A 27655-nucleotide genomic window follows, 5' to 3' on the forward strand; every position below is an offset into this window, starting at 1 on the left:
TCCAGCGACGCTCTAGCACAGGAAACCTGTGCTAGAAACTAGGAAGTGACCTCTAGTGGCTGTCTAGTACACAGCCACTAGAGGTGGAGTTAACCCTGCAATGTAATTTTTGCAGTTTATGAAAAACTGCAATAATTACACTTGCAGGGTTAAGGGTAGTGGGAGTTGGCACCCAGACCACTCCAATGAGCAGAAGTGGTCTGGGTGCCTGGAGTGTCCCTTTAATTCCTGTCATTACACTGACTGGCCAAGTAACTTACATTTTATATGAATGTATGTTACTTGATTGTTGTAAGTGTTGCAAATGCTTACAGCTGAATTCTGGCTATGTTTGTATACTTTTTATTTAAAATTGTATACAGTGTAACATTCTTCTTCTTCCACTGGGTAAGTATATTAGTACTTAGGCAATACTGTGATTCGGCACTTCGGAACTTCGGCAACTTCGGCACTTCAGCACTTCAGCACTTCAGGACTTCGGCACTTCAGGACTTCGGCACTTCAGGACTTCGGCACTTCGACACTTCGGAAATTCGGTTAATTCGGTTATTTCGGGACCTCGGTAATTCGGCACTTCGACTATTCGGACATTCGGAAGTACGCAAATGTCCGAATTGCCCGAAATTCGTCCGAATTCCTATTTGGTCCGAAATGAATTGCACATGTCTACTGCCTAAAATGGGCCAGTGTTTGTTTAACATTTTCCTTAGTGCCTTATTGTTGTGGCTGTAATTGCATATAATGGGTAAGTTAACTTCACCTTTATTTTGTGTTTTATTCTTTTCCTGTAGTAAAGTGCTTTGTGGACTCTTAGAGACTTGTGTATAAGTTTCTTTTAGTTTTTCTTTCTCGTAACCCTTATCCAACAGATAAATAATTAGTTTGTCCACTTGTTCTTTAAAGTTATCCTCATCCGTGCAATTTCTTTGAATACGTATGAGTTGGGACTTGGATACACTATTTAGCCATGGGGAAAAATAAGGCAATAAGGCACTAAGGAAAATTTTAAACAAACACTGGCCCATTTTATTACAAGATCATGCCCTATCTCAAATTTTGCCAGCAAAACCCAAAATAGTGTTTAGTGGCGCTGCTAACCTAAATAGACTCCTGGTAAAAAACCACATTAAGAAAACAAAGACTACCACTTTTTTAGACAAAGGAAAAGGCTTTTATGGATGCGGTAAATGCTTAGCATGTAGGAATACAAACAATAAAAAAAGACACATCAAAAAATTTCAGAATTTTAATAATAATGAGGAATTCCCCATTAAAGACCTTATAACCTGCCATTCAAAGACTATAATATACTTATTGGAGTGCCCTTGTGGTTTGAAATATGTGGGACGCACTAAACTAAATCTACATACCAGGATAGAAGAACATACTAGAAACATTAGGAAAAAATTTGAGGGACATAGTGTATCACACCATTTTACCCTGGCACATAATAGTGACCCCCACAGAACTTAAATTCATGGATATACATAAGGTTAAGGATAACTGGCGAGGAGGGGACCTTAATAAATTATTAGGACAGAGCGAGATGAGGTGGATATTCAACCTCGGGACTTTGAAACCCCGGGGTTTGAATGTAGACTTTGAACTCTGCCATTTTATTTAAACAGGTATATTTTATCCGCTCATTCATATATTTTTTTCTGTTATTCATAATATTCCCCTTTTTATTGTATCCAATGTATACATTTACCCTTCTTTACAATATATATTTCACCTCCATACTTAGTGGTGTATTACCCATTTTCCATTGTGAATACCACATAATAATATAAATATAAATATAAACTTAAACCCCTATTGGATATATGTAATATCCATAAGGGTATCTATCTTAGTACATATTAATCTAACACTTTTACTCTAAATATATTCATCACTTTATATGCACTTTATGCACTTTAAATCACTATTTATATTTGTACCATATAAACTCTTGGATATACAATTATGCTTATTGTTATTGCTGTATAACCCTTTTTTCGTTTTTATTTTATTCTCCTCCCTTCTCTATTCCACTTTTTATTTCATTTTTTATTTCATTTTCTGCACATGGTATAAGTCTATCAGACTGGAGGGGGAGGAGCTATAGGACATGCCGACACGCCTTAGGGGCGGGATGCATCGGCATGCCCGCGGACCACCCCCTCCCATGCCACAACCCCCTCCCTCCGACCTGCACGCATGAGAGATGTGCGGCAGGGTCGGAGTGTTCAGGAGATTTCGGGCAGCGGCTGAGTGACGCTCACGTGGGCTCATGACGTCACTTCCGCCAACCGCCCAGATAGTTTTAGAATACTTCCGCCAACCACCACTGCCCACCAATGAGAATAATAACAAATGAAGGGGCCGAGAATTTCCACCTATTAAAGGTATACACACACACACACACATCTCCCCACATAGGGAGAATGTAAACTTCACTGTGGTTGGACATGATGTACTTAACTCATTAAAGGGGAAGACCCAAAAGACATTTAAAAATGAAGATTCAGAGGACCAACATTACAGCTGACTGAAGAAGCTCTATTTTGAGAGTGAAACGCGTATTGGCCATTTTTAAAGGACTTTTATTGAGGACTTTTTATAGACACATTTATTTTAATTTATTATATATAAATAAATGTGTTACTTTTTAAAATCCTATCCAAGTTCTTTTTTGGAGCCTCCAAGGAATCCTCATATGGGTAGTGCCATCCCCATTTGAATTGGCATTAAACTTATATACCTAGAGCCGGGATCCATAGGCTCAGGACCAGGTGAGCACCACATTTATTAACACATACCTGTGTTCTTTTATTGCCAAAATCTACACATTGGTCCATTCTCTTTTATGTCTTTGAGAATTACTCCGAGTCGAAGTAGAAGGGTGGTGCTACCATAATAAGCACACAAGCCTCAATACGGAGCCAGTGTTTCTATATACAGGCTCCTTGAAATGTGAGTGTACAGTTCACTACAATATTACTATTATTATTGCACTGCCACTTTATATACCATCTGCACTATATTGTATCTTTTTGTATTTTTTTGACATGTACTTTATACTGCATCATTGAACGGAATAACGTTTGGTAAGCTGTATATGTGTTTGAGCGCTCCACTTATAGGTGTAGGTCTCTGTCACTTACACCGCACTATAATCTACAAATTCCTGGACTCCCTGGGGTCCAGTGTGGGGCAGCTTCTCACACCTCCAGCGTACAGTTTAGTATGCCGGGGCCGGAATGACGTAATATTCTGGCTCCCGGCATCACAGAGGGAGCGTGAGGGAGGAGTGAGAAGCTGCAAGAACAGCCTCCCTCGCCACCCACAATACAGCAGCCTGCGTCCTGTCCCCCTCTCCTCCGGCATTTCTCGCAGAGCAGGCACTTGCCCTCTAGGTAAGCAGGTGCCCGCTCTGCCATATTGAAGAAGGACAGCATCAGATGGCCACCTCCTGGGCCCCCTGTGACAGGGCTCCTCTGGGCGCCCCCACTTTTGGGCCGGCTCAAGAGATTCTTGCCCAGCGCTGCGGCCCAAGACAAGGGCAAACCACCAGGAAATATCCTGGTTGGCGCCCCTACTAAAATTAGTGTGAATTTTAAATTCAAAGTCAAAATAGCCAAACAGGAAAAAATATCAAAGTAAGCTATACTTTCAGTTCACCTACTGTGGGCTTAAATTTGAAATTCACTACCAATACTCTTGAAATACCTCACGAAGCCTGATACTGGATACATTGATTTCTGTATATATATCTGTGATTAGATCTAGATCCCTCAGTTTGTTAATAACGCTCATGCTCTCACACATGAACTACACTATCTACACTATTGGCTAGTGATCACAACTCTTATCCCCATTTCAGATGCTGTGTTACCTTGATCTGTTTCCAGGGGACCTTCTTACTAGCCTCTAATTACCAGATTTTTGGGCACACTTCCCTTGCAATTTGTCTTACTGCCTGCTCTACCTTTCATCTTCCTTTCTCTCCTCCTCCCATCTCCTCTCCTCTATGGACTCAAAGAGTTGACCATAGTATCCATCAATGCCAAAGGCCTGACTCCCCGAATAAGAGAACCAGAGTACTATGGGACTTAAAAGCACAGAGGGCGGGCGGGGGGGGCGGAGCCAGCTGCAGACCAGCAAAGACGCACTGGGCTTAGCTCCGTGCCATCACGAGCAAAATACCCGATTTACCGGCGGAGATCGGGCACCTACCTCTCCCAAAGCTAGCCCACAGGTGGGGGAAACACAGATGGGCAAGAAAAATAAAAAGACGAGGCCGGACAAACCTCCTTTCAGCCAGGATATCGTCGAACTCCTGCGGAACTCGCAGAAGGCCGCATGGGAGAAAATGGCACTGGGGGAAGCTGAGTACTCTGACTCCTCAGAGGATTTCTATCCGGACCTGGGAGAAGGGGCAGTGGCAGCCCAGTCTACTGGACACACAACCAAAACAGCCCCAGCAGGGGAACCAGTCACCGCAGCCCTGTTTACAAAAATGTTCACGGAACTCAGGCGGGACTTGGCTACCGACCGGGCAACCTTTAAGGAGGCAATGGAAAGAGCCAATACTAGGCTTACCTCTCTAGAGTCCACCACGAGCGCCCAAGAAGCACGACTAACCACCTTGGAACTGAGCCTGTCAGACCTCCGCAAACAGCAACTGGACACGGCAGAAAAAATGGAAGCATTGGAGGAACACAGACGGAGAAACAACATAAAGCTCAGAGGAGTGCCCGATGATATTGGGCTTTCCGATCTCCCACACTACGTAAGGCGCCTGTTAGCAACGCTGTTACAGCCGAAACAGGCTAAAACTGTGAAGTTCGACGGCCTGTTCCGCCTGCCCAAACCGGCAAACGCACCGCCATCCACTACGGCTGACCTCATCCTGAAATTTCATACTCACCAAGACAAGACCGCAGTCATGGCTGCGACCAGGGGGAAAACCCCTCTATTATTTGAGAACTCTCAGCTAACACTGTTTCCTGAAATACAAAGAGCACACTAAGTTGGCGCAAATCGCTTCAACCGCACCTGCAACACCTGAGAACCAACAATATCCAGTACCACTGGGGAACACCGCGACTCGTCACTTTCACCTTCCAAGGGACTGTATACCGGGCAAAGAATCCGCAGGAACTGGACACTTATTTGGCTCGGCTGGGCCTGACCGCCCTGCAGAACGAACCCACGACCACCCTGACCCGGCTAGACCCCACCACAGTACGGGAATTTGGGCCTAGATCGTCCCGGCGCGCTACACCAGCAGGCAACACAACCTGAAGGGGTTAAACAGGACGATTTTCCATCCCGTAGGATGCCACTGATCCCGCCGCTACACTCAGTGACTATACTCAATACGTTATACTTGTTATTTTATTGAATGATAATAATGATGGCACGTTGTTTTTGTTTATGTTTCACAGCTCTTTATCTCTTATTTTTAAAATGCCGTACCCAGCCCAGCTAGAATGGGCCACTGTCCCACTCCGTATATAGCCTCCCTCTCTTAAAGAAGAGCCACGCACCAAAGGGCCCATACTAAGCGCAGATATAAGTTGGAGAAATTTAGTATCACGCTGGCTCCGATATCCCCCCCCCCCCCACCCAGGCTGATTCAGTTTACCTACCATTAGTAGTCCCCGGAGGGGGCCACCACCGTTACCTGGAGCACTTAAGCTCACACTAGTAAGCCCAATTTCTGAATATGCCCTATACTTGTGCCCAGGGAATAATATGTTTAATATGTTTGCTTGTTAATGTTGTTGCCTACCATGTTTTTCACACAAAAACAAAAAAACCTCACTCAGTGTGGCAACATGTTCCAGCCACTAGCAACACTATTTTGATTGAATGTGAACTTTGAGGGCGATAGCCCACATATTGTATTGATGCTTTTTCACACGCTGAGTGACCAAAATAAAGAATTAAAAAAAAAAAAAAGCACAGAGGGCAGCTATTGCCAGTACAAAAGTGTTCTCTATTTTATTTGCTCCTCACTGAGGAGCTTGCAGACCCAGAGGGTAGATTCCTATTTTTGAAAGGAAAAATATGTGATACCATGTATACCATTGCAAATTGTTATCTTCCCAACAGAGGCCAAAAACTCTTTCTGAGAAAGGTTCTAAGAAAACTAAAGACCTTTGAAGTTGGCACTCTAGTGGCTGGGGAAGACTACAACCTACCACTAGATGCACTTGCAGATACTTCTGAGAGGGAATCACATCTTCTGGCCTGTTGGGGGGGATTCAAGCCCTTTTCTATAAGTATAAATTATTAGACTGTTGGAGGACCCTCCACCGTATGGAAAAGTATTATACCTTTTACTCATCCCGTGACCTACAAAGTGGCTCTTTAATTAGAAAGATAACATGGTCACATCATGCTCCAAAATCTCTCACCTTCCTTTCCTCAATGCATAGACCTGTACATGGATGCTAAATGAATCGCTATGGGATGACACCCGGGTAGCTGAAAATGTGCACACACAATTTTTCAGTACAAAAGAAACTCCATGCACCAACCCGGCACTACTCTGGGATACCTACAAATGTACAGTTAGAGGCCTTCTAATCAAGCACACCACCACCCACAAGAAGCAAAGGGCTGCCCAAATTAAGTCCCGTCTCTCCCAAATTGCAGAAATAGAGACTATTCACAAACAACAACTTTCAGGTGACTCTTACCAGAAGCTTACCACGCTACGTGCATCCCTCAGCACACTTCTCAATTCTGGTTACAGCCCTTAAAATTAGATGGATGAAAACATATGTCCCTAAAATTCAACACAACACTCGCACCCATAACACTCTAACGGAACTAGCACAAGCATTCTGCCAATATTACACAACTTTATATAACATCCGTGACATACCCTCACCACTTGAAAGATCTGATACTGAGCCATCCTTGCACGATTACCTACAACAAAACTCAAAAGCAGTTTTGACACCAGATGTCGTCATTTCCCTGGAAACCCCCATTATGATGAATGAAAGTTTCATAGTGCTTAAACTGGCTAAAACAGGCAAGAGCCTGGGCCATGATGGCATCATAATTAAATATTATAACAAATATTTTGATGCACTGGCCCCTTGTTTCCTTTGATTACTGAACTCACTGATTGAAGGTAACCATGTAGACACTGACACCTTATCACATCACGGTGATCATGAAGGAAGGAAAAGATCCATCTCTCTGCCCCAGTTACCGGCTGCTTTCCCTGTCGAACACAGACCTAAAGCTTTTTGCTAAGGTCCTTGCTCTGTGCCTACAGCCCCACATACCGATACTGGTCAATCCAAACCCTTACTACTAAATGAGAGTTATTAATTTAATTAATCTAGCAAAAATGAGAAAACGTTCAGCTTTGCTTTGTTCATATCTTGGTGCAGTTCTTAGATCGACTGGATCGGCCTATAATATCTTGGATCTCAGCCATATAAAACTCCCCCATGGTCACAGTTAATTAAGGCCTCTCTGACTCCTTTAAAATATGTACGGGATGAGACAAATCTAGAAACCTTTCTCAATGCAGTAAAAGCTAATGACAAGATCACAGGTATCAGATCATCCAACTTACAATATAAAGTTGCGGCATATGCAGACAACACTCACTGATCACACATGCTCCTTACCAACATTATTACAGGAATTTAAATATTTATTTTCCAATTTATACTAAATCTGAGATATAAAAACCACTCTATTGCCAGCTTACTTTTCCAGTCAATTTAGATCAAGTTTCCATTTAAATGGGCCAAAGACTCAATTACTTATCTTACCTGGACAAAACCCTCAACCTTAATTTCACGCCAATCCTACAACAGATTTTGAAAGACTTAAAAAAATAGACCTTCCCACACATAACACGGGTAGGTAGGATACAAGTCTTTAAGATGAATATTCTCCTATGTTTCCTATATCTTCTGTAGATCATGCCCATAGCAATCCCAACTAATTTTTGTCTCCTATTTAAAGTGCTTCATCTCATCTGTTTGGAACATTTGTAAAGTTAAGCTTAAAATGTTGTATTCTGATACAACCTAAAAGTAGGAGGGGATTGGGATTAATGGACAACCACAAAACACTTAGAATGTATCATCTAATGGTTTTGCCTCTCCAGAAAATATGGATTCAAATCGAATCTAAGATAACATGCCTTGAAGTCTGCAGGAAACCACTCTATCACTTCTCCAACCCTGAAGACATGGTCCCGTTGTATAATAAGATTTTCCTTATCCTCCATCCCTTCCCCCTGACAGCGATATCAAACAACCCTACCTTTACACCAGCATTATACCTTTACACCAGCATTAACGCCAGGATTTTTGTCCTCCTTAAACTGTCAGACGTATTGAACCCTAATTGAGGATTAAAGACATTCATGCAAACGGCACTATCACACTCGCTAAAGAGTTACTCATTCAAGAAGTTATGCTATTCCCACTGTAATTTCTGGGTTCCCACTGTAATTTCTGGGTTACTGAAGATCGCAGACAGCTCCTCTCTCTCGTATTATACAAGATACTGGGAATGAGACCTAGGCACACACTTAGACAAAAAAACAATGGGCAAAGATAATCACTCTCACACATAAATCCTCCATATGCACTAAGTACCAAGAAACGAACCTTAAGATTCTCACTCACTGGCACCAAACCCCTGAAAAGATCTCCACATACTCATCTGAAGCGTCTCCAGAATTCTGGAGATATGGCAGAGAAATGGGCATTCATTTCCATATATACTGGAATTGTGATCTTATTCAATAATTTTGCCTTGCCTGGAAATTATAGACCAGTGAGCCTAACTTCTGTGGCTGGGAAAGTATTTGAAAAGTTATTAAGGCATAATATTCAGGAATTCACTGAGAAGAACGTGCTTAATAGCAAAAATCAGCATGGTTTTATGAAACATAGGTCATGCCAAACTAACTTAAATGCATTCTTCAAAGAAGTAAGTAGAAGTATAGATCAGGCTGTTGAAGTTGATTTACTTGGAGTTTGATACGATTCCACACAAAAGATTAGTGTTCAAAAAAATTTGTAGATCTATAGTGGTACACTGAAGTGAGGGCTCGAGTCCCACCAGGAAATGGATTACGAGAAATTATTGCTGATGGCTTCTGGACACCACCAGAGATATACATCCAGGTGGTTACACTGATCAATCACTTTAGAATCAGACCTTAATGGTATTTTAGTTGGCTGACACTCTGAATAGTCTGCCTCAAGGTAGGCATTTAAGTAGATAACCTTCTGTGGAATATCCTCTGCATTCCGCACCCTCCACCCATCTCACCTCCTATCGTAACCAAAATCCTCACTGTCTCCTCTATTCCTCTTTTGCCCACCACTTATTTTATCTTCTGCTCGCCTTTCCTACTATATCTACTATATCGTTCTATCACTGACGGTTTCAGATATGATAACAGAGATGGAGATCTGGTGATTTTAAAAGAATTACATTATATTCCATTGCAAATAATTGCTACGTTAATGACACAAATCTGATGTTATCTGACAATAGGGTGAATTTTACTTCTGTTTGTTTTTTGCGTGTATTATGTGTCAAGACTCTCATTTCTCTTTGTATTTTTGTATTTCTCTCTGTACCTACTTATGCAACTGATATTTAATAAACATTGAATTATATTAAAAAAATAAATAAATTTACTTTGAATTCTTACTTTAATAAATAACAGTATTTGCACACAACCCCTTCTTGATACTTTTTCTCACACTCACACTTTAATAGTGGATACATTTTAAAGGAATTCTCAAAGCACCATAACCACTACAGTATGCTGTAGCTCCCCCTCCTGCCCCATTGTCCCCCATCCCCCCCTGTAAAAGCTTGCTACTCTCTCCAGTATTTATCCTGATAATGAGCAGTATTTGCTATAGATTTGTGCATTCAATTTCAAACAGATTGCAATTTGTAACAATTTTGGCTGAACTGCAGGTTGTCCGGATTCCATAACTCGGAAGTGCCATATGAATGTATCACGTAACAAACAACACGTGCATAAATAGGCATGTTATGGTGCTTGGAGTGTTTCTTTAAATTTATCAACCCAGTAATATTAAGCTCTGCATGAGGACATAGTAAAATCTTCATAGTAAAGCTTTATTTATTTATTACTGGCATTTATAAAGCGACAACATATTCAGCAGCTCTGTACATTTGGGAAAAAGACAAACACAATAAGAACAGACCGATACAACAGGTACCATATGGGTAGTGCCTAATGTGCTTGTAGCACTAGCCATGCATGCACATTAACACCCCTGTCTGTTGGCGTCGGGGGAGGCAGAACGCTGACCCAGTGCCGAGGGATATCTGAACTGGAATCTGGTAAGTGACTAGAGCCAGAGTGGGGGTGTGAGAGAGGGGGGGACCAGAGGAATACAGATCTGTATTCCTAACACTATAGTATCCCTTTAAAACTAGTAACTGCCCATTTTCCATATTTTATTTTATTGTAATTTTGCGGTTGGATGGACACACAAAGCAGTGAGTAAGTAAGTCCTTTAAAGTAGTAGAGATAGAAACAAGCAGCAGATGGCAGAATTCTACAGGGCTTTTTCTGCCATTTAAAATTGCTTCATTAGAAGTATTAAGCGGAGCTTGGCCATGAACTGCTTCTGTAATAAGCTTACATTGCCATCTGTTTTTTCTTAAACAGTGATGGTCTGCTTTCTGAAGAGCACCTAGCAAATTCTAGTAAATACTATGTTCTGGATGCTCTGAGACTAGATGAGTGTTGTACATCTTAATTGATTGCATTGAATATAATAATTTTTTTTTTTTAATCACCTCAATACAATTAGAAAAAAACAAGATTAAACAATATATATATATATATTCGAACATTTGAGCCCCAGACCCGTCAAAAATCTTTTTAATGTTTTTCCTTGAGATAGTGACAGTTATAATAAGTACATGGTTAATCACTAAAGTGAGAATTGTCGGGGATTCAAAATAAATTTTAACTATTAGGCAAAGATAGCCAAATTAGAAACATTCTCCAAATCAATTCTGCTTTCAGTTTAGCAATTTTGGCCCTAAAGGGACACTCCGGGCAGCGATACAACTTTAATCCGTTTGATAGATTTTGGCCTCATTAATATATTGAATTTTTTGCATGTTCAAATATTTCTAGTTTTTGCACCTTAACCTTAGCCTCTCATGCCAGACAGACATCTTTATCAACGATATGTCTCAGCCCCAACAGCACTGACTGAGCTGCTTTTATTTCAGAGTGAGAAGACAATTTTTTTTAATAGAAAGGCCTAATGGTTTCTTCAAATGTGGTAGGTGTAGCACATGCAAATTTCAGAAGAATAAGATCACAGAATTTTCTAGTACGGTGACTAAAGAAACCTTTAAAATAAAACATTTCATTAACTGTCATAGCAAATTTGTGGTATACCTGTTACAATGTAAATGTGGGGTCCAATACATTGGACGGACGATTAGAAAATTACACATTAGATTGCTTGAACATTTTAATGGGATCAAGAATAAAAATGAGAAACATAGTGTACCTAGACATTGCAATACATGTAAAGATTTTGATTTTAAGGATTTTATTTGCATTGGGATCGATATGGTTTTACCTCACTGGAGAGGTGGTGATACTGAAAAGAGGTTAGCCATGAGAGAAACAGAGTAGATATATAAAATGAAATCCTCTGTTCCCGAAGGAATGAATACTGATCTGGATATATTAGCTTTTATTGACTGATTATATGGCGTTTTATCTTTGACCTCTTTTTATGTGTTTTATATATATGTTTTTTATACATATATTTTAATATATGCTTTATATATATATATTTTTTATATATTGATTAATTTAATGTTAATACATGTTGCATTTTTTTATCACATAATGTAATAAGACATGTATATGTGAATTTTGCACTTTATTTGAATTTATATGCCTTCCTCTTTTATCATTAGTATCATCATCCTTATATATATGTATTTTTCTTATATTTACAGTTTCATATTTACCTCTACTCATATATAAAATGTTTGGATGATGTTTTTTGCATTTGTCCACATCCTAATATGTTTTTCATCTATGTACATCTATATTGGTACTATCATATAGATGATCTATCATTGTAAGGTCTATGTATATTATTTTATTATGATGGATATTGTGGAAATATAAATGGACTTATTATTTTTTATAACTCATTTTTTCTTTTTTCTTTAATATATATATTTTTATTTGCCTTGTACCATATACATTTTTTCCATATATTTTTTCCATATTTTTCTTCCTTTTGTCCACCTGTCTGATTTATATTTCCCCCTCTGTACATTTAGTATTCCTCTGTTTAGGGGTTAGTGGGGGGTAGGCAGGTCCTGTGAATCCAGTCTGCATCTTTATAGAGCGTTCTTCATATAGATGGCTCTTAATGCTACTGTGTATATGAGAAATAAAGTTTATCTGCGTTCCGCCGTGGTTGCGCATGCGCATATCAGCCACGTATGCGTCATGACGTATGACGTTATGCGTGGTGACGCATGGACGCATGCCCAATCACGGAAGCAGGCAGACGGACCGGCAGATTTAAAAGGAAGAAGATGGAAGAAGATGGAAGAAGCTCCTGAGGAAGTCTGACGACGAAACGCGTTGAGCATTGACTACTTTTTGGGACCCTGCATTGTGGTATCAGCGGCTTTATTGTTTATATGTGCTGACTGTCTACTTTTTTTATCTTTGGGCTATTTGTATGCTAATGTGTTATGGTGCACTTTTGGTACTAGTACCTTATATTTGAGTATTTGCACTTTAACACTATACTTTGCACTTTAACATCTGCACTTTATTGCCCAGTTCAGCATTATGTATTAGTGAGCTGCTATACCTATGGGTTCCTGTCTATTATATATTTGGGCACTTATTATTGTGCTGTTATTTTATTAATTTCTGTATCAATAAATTACTATTTTTATCTAGATACCAGTTATATTTATTATATTGTTCTTCCCCTCACATATACCTATTTAGTGATTGTGGCGCCCTGTTAGTTTGTATATACCTTTTGTTTATTATTGGATTTGGAGTGTCCAATTTACAGAGGCTAGCCTGCACTTGGTTTACATTTAGTTTCCATTGCCCATTCACCCACCTTTCTATTTTTTTTTGCTTTTATTTCACAACCTGGCTGCAGTCAGTCAGAGAATTTATAAACAGGTAGCGATATCCTTACTATATGCCTCCCCGTGTGCCTTTGCCTCCTAATGTTGGTTGCTTTGTAGTTCAGATCATTCAGTACTGTCCATGGCTGAGCTGTGTACATACGTTTGATAAGGAAATCTGTATCTGGAGTGAGGGGGAGTGGCTAAAGAGGCAGGTTGATGGTGCAGCATTCTACAAAATATTATTTTTGTTATGCAAAAACTATAAAGATTTAAGCATGCAAAAAAATACAGGACATTAATGAGTCCAAAATCTATCAAATGCATTAATGTTGTATTGGTGCCTGGAGTGTCCCTTTAAATTTGAAATTAATTTTGAATTCCCATCAATTAACACGTTAGTGAATAACCTTGGTAGTGAATCTTGTCCTTAGGTCACAGACAGGACCAAAATGTCATATGTTTTCTTATGCCGTATACACATATATTTCAAATGGCTAATATATAGGATCTTGTAAAGAGCAGACATGTAAGTGATATGATTTCTTAATGTGCTTAAACATTCTATTGGAACCTTTTATGGTGACACCGTATTCCTCTGTATATAAGTATGGCACCTGGTAGTAAGTACAATTACCTGGGCATTTATATGCATTTTATTTGCCAATGTTTCTATGAAAGGGCAGTTTTAAAAATATAAAATATATAAGATTTAACATTATTAAAGCGGCACTGTCACTTTCTGGGACTTTGCAGAATTTGTAACAGTGTTTCTGCATGTTTGATAATATAGCCAAGCAAATATTTTGTTTGTTAAATAAAAATGTAAAAACCATATGTTAGATATTCGCAAAACTCTGCAACTGAAGCCTAAATTAAGATCACCTGGACTAGAAATTTGCTGGTTTTACAAACAGCCTATAATTGCACTCAAATTGCAGATAAATAAATAAAATGCATAAAAAATAACCGAACAAACAAAAAAATGAATAAATACAACTATAAAATTAAACACATTTTCTCTGTCCAGCTCTGTCTATCAAAGCTTCAACTTCTACATATTGACGTAGGTTCCCAAACCAAATAAAAATAATAAGTAATGAATTAACACAGCAGTTCCCCTATTCCCCTCATCAGTTCTGAGTGTCAGTCCTACAGGATTACGTGCTCTTAGATAAAAAAAAAAAAACATGGCAGCAGGAATAAATTCATTACCACGTGTTCCCTCTACATCTAAGACCCATAGACCTAGATGATATGTTTGTTGCAAAGTTTAACCCCTTCAGGACCGGACTGTTTTTGCGATGTTTGTACGTTAAGGACCAGAGCTATTTTAACACTTTTGTGGTGTTTGTGTTTAGCTGTAATTTTCCGCTCTCTCATTTACTGTTCCCATACAAGTTATATATTGTTTTTTTCAGGACAAGAAGGGCTTTCTTTACATACCATTATTTGTATCATTTCATATCATTTACTTTAAAAAAAATAGTAAAATATGGTGAAAAAAACCCAAAAAAACGTGTTTTTTGACTTCTACTTAAAAAATATTTTACTGATCTACAAAATCGAATGAAACAAACTGCTAAATAGATTAAACATTTTTGTCCTTAGTTTAAAAACACCCAATGTTTACGTGTTTTTTTGCTTTTATTTGCAAGTTATAGGGCTATAAGTACAAGTAGGAAATTGCGGTTTCAAAATTTACATTTTTCAAATGTATCAATAGTGACATTGTAACACTGTTATGTCATAAATCTCCAAAAAACACCCCACATGTATATATTTTTCTTAAACTAGATAACCCAGGGTATTCATCTAAGAATATTTTGATACTTTCTATGCAGCCATTTTACCATAAACCTTTGTCAAACTTTGCATAGGTAGTTTATTTTTTTTATTTTTTTCACATAAATTGCAATTCAGGTATAAATTCACAGATTTTGTTAGGTGTCACTACCAAACAACACCCCAATATGTGTTCAGCAACATCTCCCGAGTACAGGGATACCCCCCATGTATAGGTGTTTTGGGTTGTTTGGGGGCTAAAAGGCCACATTTTGCAGGTGCGCATATCAGTTTCCCAGCTCGGAATTTTGACATGTAGTCAACCTGCATGCATGTCCTATTTGGGACATTTTTGAAGCCGGCCAATGTATTTTACCCCCATCAAACCATATATTTTTGAAAAGTAGACACCCTAGGGTATTTCACATGGTGGAATTTTTACACTTTCCATGCACTAATTCTACCACCAGGCTTTGTCAAACATTGAGTTAGTAATTTTCTTTCAGTTTTTTTCACACACATTGTACTTTAGGCATGAATTAACAGATCCTGTTACGTGTCACTGCCAAACAACACCCCAATATGTGTTCAGTAACATCTCCCGAGTACAGGGATACCCCCCATGTATAGGTGTTTTGGGTTGTTTGGGGGCTAAAAGGCCACATTTTGCAGGTGCGCATATCAGTTTCCCAGCTCGGAATTTTGACATGTAGTCAACCTGCATGCATGTCCTATTTGGGACATTTTTGAAGCCGGCCAATGTATTTTACCCCCATCAAACCATATATTTTTGAAAAGTAGACACCCTAGGGTATTTCACATGGTGGAATTTTTACACTTTCCATGCACTAATTCTACCACCAGGCTTTGTCAAACATTGAGTTAGTAATTTTTTTTCTGTTTTTTTCACACACCTTGTACTTTAGTCCTGAATTATCAGATCCTGTTATGTGTCACTGCCAAACAACACCCCAATATGTGTTCAGCAAGATCTCCTGAATACAGTGATACCACCCATGCATAGGCTTGTCGGGTTCTTTGGGGGCTAAAAGGCCACGTTTGGCAGGTGCGCTTATCAGTTTCCCAACTTGGAATTTTGACATGTAATCAACCTGCGCCCATGTCCCATTTGAGCCAATGTATTTTACCCCCATCAAACCATATATTTTTGAAAAGTAGACAACCCAGGGCATTTTAAATTGTGGTATTTTAACACTTTTCATGCACTGAATTCTACCACCAGCCTTTGTCAAACTTTTGGATAGTAATCTTTTTTTGTTTCTTTGTCACACACATTGTACTTTAGGCATGAATTAACAGATCCTGTTACGTGTCACTGCCAAACACTGCCCAATATGTTCAGCAACATCTCTTGAGTACAGTGATACCCCCCATGTATATGGTTGCCGGGTTGTTTGGGGGCCAAAAGGCAACAATCAGAACTTGTACATGTCAGTTTTTCAACTTGATATATAGGTATGCATGGTCTATCTTCAGTTTGACATATTTTTGTACCCCCCAGTTAATGTTACCATCATGCCAATATGTATAGTATATATTTTTATAAAGTAGACATCAAATGTTATAGAGGATGGGGTGTTTTGACTTCTTTCCCCCAACCATTTTGCCCCCCAAAGAAAGTGTAGTGGTATTTTCTTTATTCTGGTTTTTATGCACACGTCATCTGGTTTTGGACAGCTGGTTATGTGTTACTGCCAGAAAACTTGTTAGGCAAAATGTGCAGGTAGCAAATGTACATTTAGCAGCAATCTTTAAACTGACTCCTGCAAATAGAATCTAAATGGAGATTTGGGGGAAGGAAACTGACTAACAAAAAAATGGCTGCTTTCCAAAGAAACAGAAAATAAAATAAAAATTCAGGAACACTTCTTACAACTGTTCTGTGTGGTACTGCTTGAAACATGTTCCTACACAGAGTCCTGGTTTCGAAGGACAATCAGGACAGTGAAAAGGGGTGTCTGTCCTTTTCCCGTTTTTAAAACAGACCCGGCAACGTTTCTGGGGGTTTTTTTTTCTAGCAGTTGGCGGTAACTTAAATATAAAATGTCTGGACTCAGCTTGCACCGTTGTTGGAACTTGTCCATCTCCATAAATTGTTAAAGAAATTATTTTCAATTGAAATTGGAGAAAGGTGATTTTCCCTGGATTATTTTTTTTAAAAAGTAAAAATGAGTTGTGGGTTGCTATTTGCATCAGATATATAGCCACCTTTTTATACCATGCTTTGGTTTTTCGTAAAATAAGATACGGCTGCATAAGCTGATCAGCCAAATCAACACCACCCATGTACTTATTATACGCCCTGATGCAAACCGGTTTGGACTCTACTCTGCCCCGGACAGAGACGTCGGACATGCGTTCGTCATGGATGGTGGTGAGCATTTGGACATCCTTCCTGTCCCTAAATTTTAGTGCAAGCACCTCAGCTTTCCGAAGTGCTTTACATTCGCCTTTTTTTAATTTTGCATCTATGAGAGATCGTGGAAAATCTTTGGAATTTTTTCTGGCAGTGCCGCAGGCCAGTGTCTGTAAAGCATAAAGTGTTTTAAATAGACGGACACTACTATAAAAATTATCCACATAAAGGTGGTAACCTTTATTAAACAAGGGGTTTAGTAGGTCCCATACAAGTTTCCCACTTGTCCCCAGGGAGTCAGGACAGTCAGGAGGGTCCAGTTGACCATCTTTCCCCTCATATACACGAAAGGCAAATGTGTATCCGCTTTCGCTCTCACACAGTTTGTACAGTTTAATGCCATACCTAGAGCGCTTTGAGGGGATGTATTGTCTGAACCCTAATCTCCCTTTGTATTTCATTAGAGATTCATCTATGGATAAATTTTGTTGGGGGGTATAAACATCCGAAAATTTGTCCTGAAAATGGTCTAGCAGTGGGCGTATTTTATAAAGCCTATCGTATTGGGGGTGATCTCTAGGGTGACAGAGGGTATTGTCACTGAAATGTAAAAATCTCAGCAGTAACTCGTATCTGGCTCTAGGCATGGTTTGGGAGAATACTGGACTCGACATTATTGGGTTGGTGCTCCAGTATGAGCGAATCGATGGCTTTTTTATGATCCCCATGAGCATTGTGAGAGCCCAGAATTTTTTAAGCTCTGGGACATCTGTGGGATGCCAGTCATGCTTCCTGGCTGTATAGCTACCTGGATTGTTGTCAATAAATTGGGTAGCATACAAGTTAGTCTGGGAAGCAATCTCCTCCCAGATGGTATCCCCTAAAAATAGTTCTACATACTGCATTGGGGAGAAGCCATCCACATTAACATTAATGCCTGCGTTGGCACTAAAAGGGGGGACGTTGGGCTCGGCTAACTGTGGAGGTACCCAGTCCTCCTCCACATTTGGCATAGCAGAGGAAGCACAGCTTCTTTCTTCAGCCGGCTCACACACAGATGACATGTCGTCTTGACTAGACATGTCAGAAAACTGACCTGGGTCAAAATCTGACGCAGTGTCAGTGGCGTCAGAGTCTGACGCCAAGAAGGCATATGCCTCCTGCAAGTTATACATACGCTGCATGTTTTACACACGACTAAAACAAATTACAAACACACAATTTTTTTTTTATACTTTTTTTTTTTTTTTTTTTACTAAAACAGACTAAACAGCAATCCCTAAACTAACTCCTGTCACAAAAATCTAATGGAGATTTGGGGGAAGGAAACTGACTGACTACGACAGACTAAGACAGACTACGACAGACTAAGACAGACTAAGACAGACTAAGACAGACTAAGACAGACTACGACAGACTAAGACAGACTAAGACAGACTAAGACAGACTAAGACAAATATTTTTAAAACAAATTTAACCCTTTAAGGGCAAAAAAAAAAAAAGACAGACAGTACAAATGCACTGCTGAAACAGATCTGGCAGGGAAGGGGTTAAAATGGATTTTTAATTCACTGCTGATACTTTTTCCAACTCTCTGGAACACTCTGCTGCAACAAACTATCACGATCTCTGTCTCTCTCGCCTCACAAAACGCTACAGAGGAGAGAGGGGCAGAGATCACTGTCAAAGTGAGTGTTTGTAACACCCACTTTGACAGCAGCCAATTGTGAGCGATCGCGGATCGCTCACACACCGTAATTGGCTGTTACTATCTGCCTGGGATGTCTGGCAGATAGTTACATCATTGTACGGGCAAGAGCGATCTTTGATCGCTTCCTGCAGCCCGTTTTCCGCTATGACGGTTCAGGACCGTCAGCGGTCCAAACGCACGTTTTACCGCTGACGGTCCTGAACCGTCCGCGGTCGTGAAAGGGTTAATAACAGTTAACTGAAATGTTTATGTGACAATAAATTGCCTATGTTTCAATGCTGCCTGTGTGCTCTGCACTGTTTGCATTCAATGTTAAAAGAATTTGACTTTTCCGGATTATGGATTACTACGAGAGAATTGAATGTCTGACACCTCTACTATAGAACTGCAGTGATACTACATAGTAAGAACAAGACTGTACTATGTGCACTGTGGAATACACACAGTCATATCGTTCTACTCTATCATTGCAAAAAACAAACAAAACAATTACATTCATATTATTCACCAGATGACACAGCAATGTAATGAATGTACGCCAAACACAACAAATGATTGCGCTACAGTATAAAAATAAACACTACATACATGTAAAACAAAACATGGGGATATTTCATTAACAAAATATAACAAAAACATTTAATTTAAATATTGCCAGATGGTGCAAATTATGTGGATAGAGAGATTCATTTATGATTAGACCAGAACATTGATACAACAGATTTTGTTGTTTATGGTGAACTTACTTAAACACCGCAATCAGTAGATTCACTAAGAGTATATTTGCCACCAACAGATAACAGGCCATGATTGCCGGCGTCAGCCAAGCTCCAGGAATGCAAGGCGGCAGACGTTTCCCATCTTCATCATATAGATTGTCACCACATGGAGCTACAAGAAGATAGGACCAAAACAAAGTTATATTACTAGAATGATCATGTTATTACTATTATAATACATGTCGTAGAGTTGTAATCATGTGCTATATTATGAAATAACAAAAATGTTGATATTTTATTTTTCATTCCATTGGTATATGTAAGAGAAAATTACAATCTGGACTATTTGGGTTTGTTATTTCTCTCTGGAATTTACAGTAGAAGCATGCGCATTAGGTCTCCCCCGTCGGCTGACGTCGGCAGGGGAGCAGTGTGGGCGGAGCCGGACCCAGCGCCGAGGGACATCGGCACTGGATTCAGGTAAGTGGCCAAAGTGGTTTTAACTAGGGAGGGGGGACCTATTAAACCTATAGTGCCAGGAAAATGGCTTTGTTTTCCTGGCACTATAAGATCCCTTTAACAGATCTGGTCTGTCTTGCACATATAAATATGTTATATATAGATATATAAAGCGGATACCTGATACAATACAAAACAATAAAGGGAACTTACGATTAATCTCCATTGCATAAACTGACCGGTGAAAAGAAGAAAAGAGAGAAAAATAAAAATAAAGTAACAAAGAAAAACATGTGAAGTCAATTGAAATCTAGAAAAAGGCAGTAATATATGTATAACGTTTGGCTAAGTGCAAGTTAGTGATACCTTAATTACATACACCTCTGGGTTTCTTGAACTAACACCAGAGATAAACTAGACACAGGTGGAAGCTGACTCATCTTACGTAGCACGCAAAAATCTCAATTATGGGTTTTTTCTTACTTATTGAATGAAGAACGTTAAAGAGCATTTCAAGCAATAGTTTGATTTCATACAGCAAACATTACCGAGTCATACTTGATTATTTTCCACATCATTTATTCATCATAAGAAGGACAATGTATGTGAATTAGAAGTACATTTAAATATATGCTACTGGCAGATGATCATACTAATCAAATGTTTCTACTGCAGATTGAATGTTAAGTGGAATATTATTTTTTGTTTAGATTTTTTTATATTAGATAGTACTTATCAGAGTTATTCACTACGGTAAGAATTGCCGGGAATTCAAAGTGAAATTAGGTCAAACTAAAAACAAAATGAACTATTAATATATTACATATTAGAAAATATTTCTTACTTAGCTATTTTGTTATACATTTTTTAATTCACTTTGAATTCCCAGCAATTCTCACTTTAGTGAATTGTGCTGTATATGAGAATGCGTAATTTGCTGTAGTGGGTAATTTGTTTAAACTGAAAACGCATACATATCATCCAATTGACGGAGCCTTGCCTGTGTCCCCTGCTATAAACCTCAACACATCAGACAGAGCCCAACTCCTCTCTGCATCACTGAGAACAAAAATATCTTCTAATATCAAATTTACTAAGTTATTTTTACAAACTTCATTTAAACAGAAATGCAGAGTTTGTAAAGGTATACATTTATACTAACTAGCAAAGCAAAGCAAACCTTTAAATATATTTCACTAATTAAGTACATTACATTTTTTGTGGTGTTTTAAATCATATCATAACAATTTGGAATTAAATATAGAATTGACATATTTTTGGATAATTAGTTTATAAATATTTAAAACGTTATTCATCTGCATACTTTTATTCTTATTAGTAAAATAAAAATATTAACACACGGGTAAATACATGTTTAATATCAGCCTAAAATAATAGAACAATACAACATTCCACAAATATAATGCTAAATTATTTTAACACAGAAAAAAAACAAAACAACAAATTCATTCTAGAACCATAGAAGCTCAAGATGTTGACCACTGGTGGGGACCAAACGGAAAGGGCCATGTGCTCATTATTCCTTCCCCATAGGAAAGCATTGACGTAATGCTATCCTATGGGGTTTTCGAAGACACTGGGTGTCCTCATTCAAAGCGTGAGGATGTCCAGCATCGTTTCACAGAATCAAACTCCATTAAACCTGAGGAACTTCCTCTAGTAGATAGCCACTATAGGCAGTCTTAGCACTGCAATATACAGGGAGTGCAGAATTATTAGGCAAATGAGTATTTTGACCACATCATCCTCTTTATGCATGTTGTCTTACTCCAAGCTGTATAGGCTTGAAAGCCTACTACCAATTAAGCATATTAGGTGATGTGCATCTCTGTAATGAGAAGGGGTGTGGTCTAATGACATTAACACCCTATATCAGGTGTGCATAATTATTAGGCAACTTCCTTTCCTTTGGCAAAATGGGTCAAAAGAAGGACTTGACAGGCTCAGAAAAGTCAAAAATAGTGAGATATCTTGCAGAGGGATGCAGCACTCTTAAAATTGCAAGGCTTCTGAAGCGTGATCATCGAACAATCAAGCGTTTCATTCAAAATAGTCAACAGGGTCGCAAGAAGCGTGTGGAGAAACCAAGGCGCAAAATAACTGCCCATGAACTGAGAAAAGTCAAGCGTGCAGCTGCCAAGATGCCACTTGCCACCAGTTTGGCCATATTTCAGAGCTGCAACATCACTGGAGTGCCCAAAAGCACAAGGTGTGCAATACTCAGAGACATGGCCAAGGTAAGAAAGGCTGAAAGACGACCACCACTGAACAAGACACACAAGCTGAAACGTCAAGACTGGGCCAAGAAATATCTCAAGACTGATTTTTCTAAGGTTTTATGGACTGATGAAATGAGAGTGAGTCTTGATGGGCCAGATGGATGGATTGGTAAAGGGCAGAGAGCTCCAGTCCGACTCAGACGCCAGCAAGGTGGAGGTGGAGTACTGGTTTGGGCTGGTATCATCAAAGATGAGCTTGTGGGGCCTTTTCGGGTTGAGGATGGAGTCAAGCTCAACTCCCAGTCCTACTGCCAGTTTATGGAAGACACCTTCTTCAAGCAGTGGTACAGGAAGAAGTCTGCATCCTTCAAGAAAAACATGATTTTCATGCAGGACAATGCTCCATCACACGCGTCCAAGTACTCCACAGCGTGGCTGGCAAGAAAGGGTATAAAAGAAGAAAATCTAATGACATGGCCTCCTTGTTCACCTGATCTGGAACCTGTGGTCCATCATCAAATGTGAGATTTACAAGGAGGGAAAACAGTACACCTCTCTGAACAGTGTCTGGGAGGCTGTGGTTGCTGCTGCACGCAATGTTGATGGTGAACAGATCAAAACACTGACAGAATCCATGGATGGCAGGCTTTTGAGTGTCCTTGCAAAGAAAGGTGGCTATATTGGTCACTGATTTGTTTTTGTTATGTTTTTGAATGTCAGAAATGTATATTTGTGAATGTTGAGATGTTATATTGGTTTCACTGGTAAAAATAAATAATTGAAATGGGTATATATTTGTTTTTTGTTAAGTTGCCTAATAATTATGCACAGTAATAGTCACCTGCACACACAGATATCCCCCTAAAATAGCTATAACTAAAAACAAACTAAAAACTACTTCCAAAAATATTCAGCTTTGATATTAATGAGTTTTTTGGGTTCATTGAGAACATGGTTGTTGTTCAATAATAAAATTAATCCTCAAAAATACAACTTGCCTAATAATTCTGCACTCCCTGTACAATAAACTACAATGTTTTACATTGCATGGCTAAGGGGGACAGAAACAGTGCACCCAGACCACTTTAATAAGATGAAGCGGTATGGGTGCTTGTAGTGTCCCTTAAGAGGAGTATGAAACATTCTTCAAATATATATTTTATAGTTTTAACCCTCTGTCCCAGAAAAAAATCTCTGTTAGATAACAAATGATTGTTTCTATCAGTCTCTGCCAAATGGTTAACAGTGATTCTGGGACTCAATCCTACTTACCTATGTAAATATTCTGGGCTTAATATTGCTATCATATAAAAGCAATCCAACTTGCAAATCTAGCTTGTAAATGTTTTACCTTGAAAAACGTCCAGGTGTAGGAAAAAACGTTAAAATATTTTGTAACTACCAACAATGTGAATAAAGGCAGCATTTACATTGTAAGAAGCCCAGCGAGTGTGCTCAATTATTTTCATGATTGTATATATATAACTTCTAAATGTAATTTGTCAGCTTGAAACATTAGAGATAAAAAGTAAAAATGTGTTGAACAAAATCTTTGTTTTTAATTTGCATAATTGTATGATAGCTTAATAAATGTAAATCATAATTTGAATGCAAATGATTTCAGAATTAAAATGGGTACTCTGCTAATTTAGATTGATCATCTGCCTCGGAAGCAGGAAACAGTAGCTTACTATGAATTCTAGTCTTACGGTCTATCTGGTCTGCAAACACTTCTCCATAGATCATCCAGTAAGGCATATAAAAGATGTTGCGTGCTAGTCTCCAGGAGGGCTCCTCGTCCGGGTGCAGAATAGCCTGTCGAGCTACACCGAAACTCATCAACACTACCAGCATGATGACCACAAAGTAGAGCATGTCAATCATCTGCAAAATGATAGACAACAAAACATGTTCGTAGATGTTCCACCAAAAGCTATCTTCTGCTATTAGAAACACTGTGGTGTTATTCAAGCTTGCCACTGAGACCCGCCTGTTGGTCATGATTTCATATTATCCCATGCTTTATGACAGATGAATTAGTCAGTGAATTTGTGATTTTTATTGAGATACCCTTGACCAGCAGGTACCTTCTCAAATGATCTCCTGCAGGTGGATTCAGGTGAAGAACACTGCTCTACTAAACAATGCTCTTAACCTATCAGCTGAGCCTAAGTCCGACACTTCCTATTTGTAACCTCAGACTGCAATGAAAGTTTGGAGGACAATTGACGGACGCTGGGCTGAAGACTATGAGGTTGAACTGTTAGTTAATGGTTTAGGCAAAAAAAATCTAGCACCCATATACTGCACTCCTGAAAATTGTAAGGAGATGGTCAGCATCACATAAATGGTTTAAAAAATATATACTCAAAAGAACTCTGTAAATTCCTAAAAGGGATCCCAGGGATTATTATTAAAAACTTTAACCCCCTTAATCCAGTACCAAAAATCCCCATTTACGTGGTGCTCCCCCACCCACTTACAATGTTTATGCATTCATTATATATGGGGCTAGATTTTTATTTTTGGAATTAGTTGGGTTAATTTTCCAGTAAGGAGGGTAGTTTCTACTCTTTGAGAATATTGTAATAAATGTGTTATATTTTAATAAAACAGATTAGGTAAGATATTGCCACAGACCTTCTGGCATCATAGCAACTTAATTTCAATGTTATTAAGTAGCTTTTGTGCTCAGAGCGGACCTTTAAAAAAATATTAGTTTAAAAGATGAAGTATAAAATATAACTTTTTTGCACTAGTGATAACTTAGTGTTTACAGAAATAGTCATAATTTTCTAATCAAAAGCTCACGTGAAAGTGCCCATAGTGACTTAAACAATGACAGGGAAGACAGTTTTGCTGAAAACAGTCTAAAGCAGAGGTAAGCAGTCTTTGGCCCTCCATGTGTTGTGGACTTCATCTCCCACAAAGCATCATGGAAGATGTAGTCCACAACATATGGACTTCCCCTGATCTAAAGTACTTTTAAATAGTAAATAATTTTAATAGCTGCAGAATAAATAAATATGTTCTATGGCTTTTATAAGAATTTCAGCTCTAGGGCGAGAAACTTTCTTTTTCCAAGTAATTATATAAAGCATATAAAAGTAAGTTGCAGCCCAATGTAGAATAATTCTTCTTCTACCATTAAGATAGATACGTTTCTCTTGTTTTAAAGTATAATAATAATAACAATGGCAATAAAAATAATTACAGTAACGATACAAGTATATAACCCAAAAACGTACCATCTTTCCAATCATCATGACATAGGGTCCAAGGTATTTGTTGACACCAAAAATATCGAGTACTCGAATATACCAAAAAATGATATCTACACAGTAAATAACCCTGCCATATCCCATGTAGGGTTGGTTTTGGAGTCGAAGAATTGCTCCAATTATGAAAACTGAAATGGCAACGAGATCGGTGATATTCCAGTACTCTTGTAGCCAAACTTTCACTTTCTGACTCAGCTTTCCTGGCTCTGACATCAGGATCTGTCGACGACATGAATAATAAACATGCTCTTAATCATAGTCTATCGTTATAAAGGAAGCTAGACATTAGAAATGATATGATGGTGTTACATTTGATTTGATACTAATTGTTAATCAGTCTACAAGTATCCAAGCAATCGGTTTCATTAGTAGCACCTTAAAGGGAAACAATGACAGTGCAAAGCGTAACACTGTTTTATTAAACACACCATGTAAAAGTACATTAAAACCCTTACATGTTAAAATGATGAGGCTTAACCAAAAGTGTCACATAAGGAACATAGACAGTATGAGTCAGGTAATGCAGACTGGTTACCGCTCCACCTCCAAAGCTCAGTCCAGAAATATATAAGACAGTCTGCGGTATTATGCCAAATTACAAATCTGTACTGCCACCCTCCAGTTCCACAGTCCTCCTCCTCTCATCTGAGAATTTCTACACTTTTGTGGCAGGGATTAGCTACACCTCCACCCCACCTGATTTAGGCAGCCTGAAACTCTTTTTCAGGCTGCCTAATGTAAATTCTGTGCAACAATTCCATCTGTTGTCAGTGAACACGGCACTGGGAGCGCACCTGCAAGGGGACGTTTCAATGTCCCCTCCTTCAGGGAGATCCCTCCCAGCGCTTCCCACATCCCTTAATTTTCCTGCATTTGTCCACTCTCAATCCCTCGCTTCCTCCCTGGCTCAACTGCATGCATGGCTCTGAGCAGAATCTGAATGTTGTAGCGTGAAGACAGACAGGGCATGGAAGCGAGTGAGGAGATCATTGCCACTGGATTCAAGGTAAGTTTTACCTTATTTTAAAAAAAAAATCATAGTAAAGGGAAGGGTAAATATAGTTAATAGTGCTCAGTAGAGCATTATAAAGTATAAAAAAAAACATATTGTGAAAAATGGCTAGAGCAGGGGTAGTCAACCTTTTTCTACCTACCGCCCACTAATGCATCTTTCTTGATGGAAAAATGTCCTTACCGCCCACCAGTTTTCGCGCAAGTGCAGAATATTTTTTAGAAAGGAGGGTGTAAAAAAAAAGTACGTACATTTATCTTTTTATTTCTACTTTATGCATGTTTAGAATGTTTTTAACTTTATAAAGTTTAATGAGAAAGCAATAAAATAAATTAAAATTACTTTTACTAATGATTAATGAGATCATTGAGGCTGATGCTGCGAGACTAAATATTTGATAACTGGTTTGATTTTCGTAAGGAACAAACAAAGGTCTCCTCTTTCGGTGATATTCAGACGATTTCTCTGTTTGCTCATAATATGATTTCTCATCCGTGCATCAGCTCCCCTCCTCTCTCTTCTCATTCCCCCCTCTCTCCCCCTTTTTCCTTTTTTTCTATTTTTTTTACCTTCCTTATAGTAGCAATGACCAGCAGGAAGGCTGAGCTAGGCAGCCCACTTATTATTATTAGCCAACAACAATTCTCTCCTTTTCCTTTTTATATTTTTTATTTTCCTTCTTTCTCCTTTTTTTACAAGTACTCTGCTCCTTCTTTCTCATATTCTACAAATACTCTGCTCCTTCTTTTTCCTATTCTACAAATACTCTGCTCCTTCTTTCTCCTATTCTACAAGTTCTCTGCTCCTTCTTTCTCCTATTCTACAAATACTCTGCTCCTTCTTTCTCCTATTCTACAAGTACTCTGCTCCTTCTTTCTCCTTTTTTACAAGTACTCTG

At 38.8% G+C, this 27655-nt stretch overlaps 1 protein-coding gene across 1 annotated transcript in view; it reads right to left on the reverse strand.

Annotated features, from left to right (window-relative positions):
- TRPM1 (transient receptor potential cation channel subfamily M member 1) overlaps positions 1–27655 on the reverse strand; it is a 144086-nt gene that overhangs the window by 15548 nt on the left and 100883 nt on the right. Inside the window, exons 21-24 of the mRNA XM_063449141.1 lie at positions 25713–25964; positions 24174–24348; positions 20438–20458; positions 19793–19937 (exon numbers count right to left, since the gene is read on the reverse strand). Of these exons, the coding sequence (XP_063305211.1) occupies positions 19793–19937; positions 20438–20458; positions 24174–24348; positions 25713–25964 (593 nt within the window). The remainder of the gene's footprint in view (positions 1–19792; positions 19938–20437; positions 20459–24173; positions 24349–25712; positions 25965–27655) is intronic.

The sequence above is a fragment of the Pelobates fuscus genome, chromosome 3 (assembly GCF_036172605.1).
Source record: "Pelobates fuscus isolate aPelFus1 chromosome 3, aPelFus1.pri, whole genome shotgun sequence".
NCBI classification, from domain to species: domain Eukaryota; kingdom Metazoa; phylum Chordata; class Amphibia; order Anura; family Pelobatidae; genus Pelobates; species Pelobates fuscus.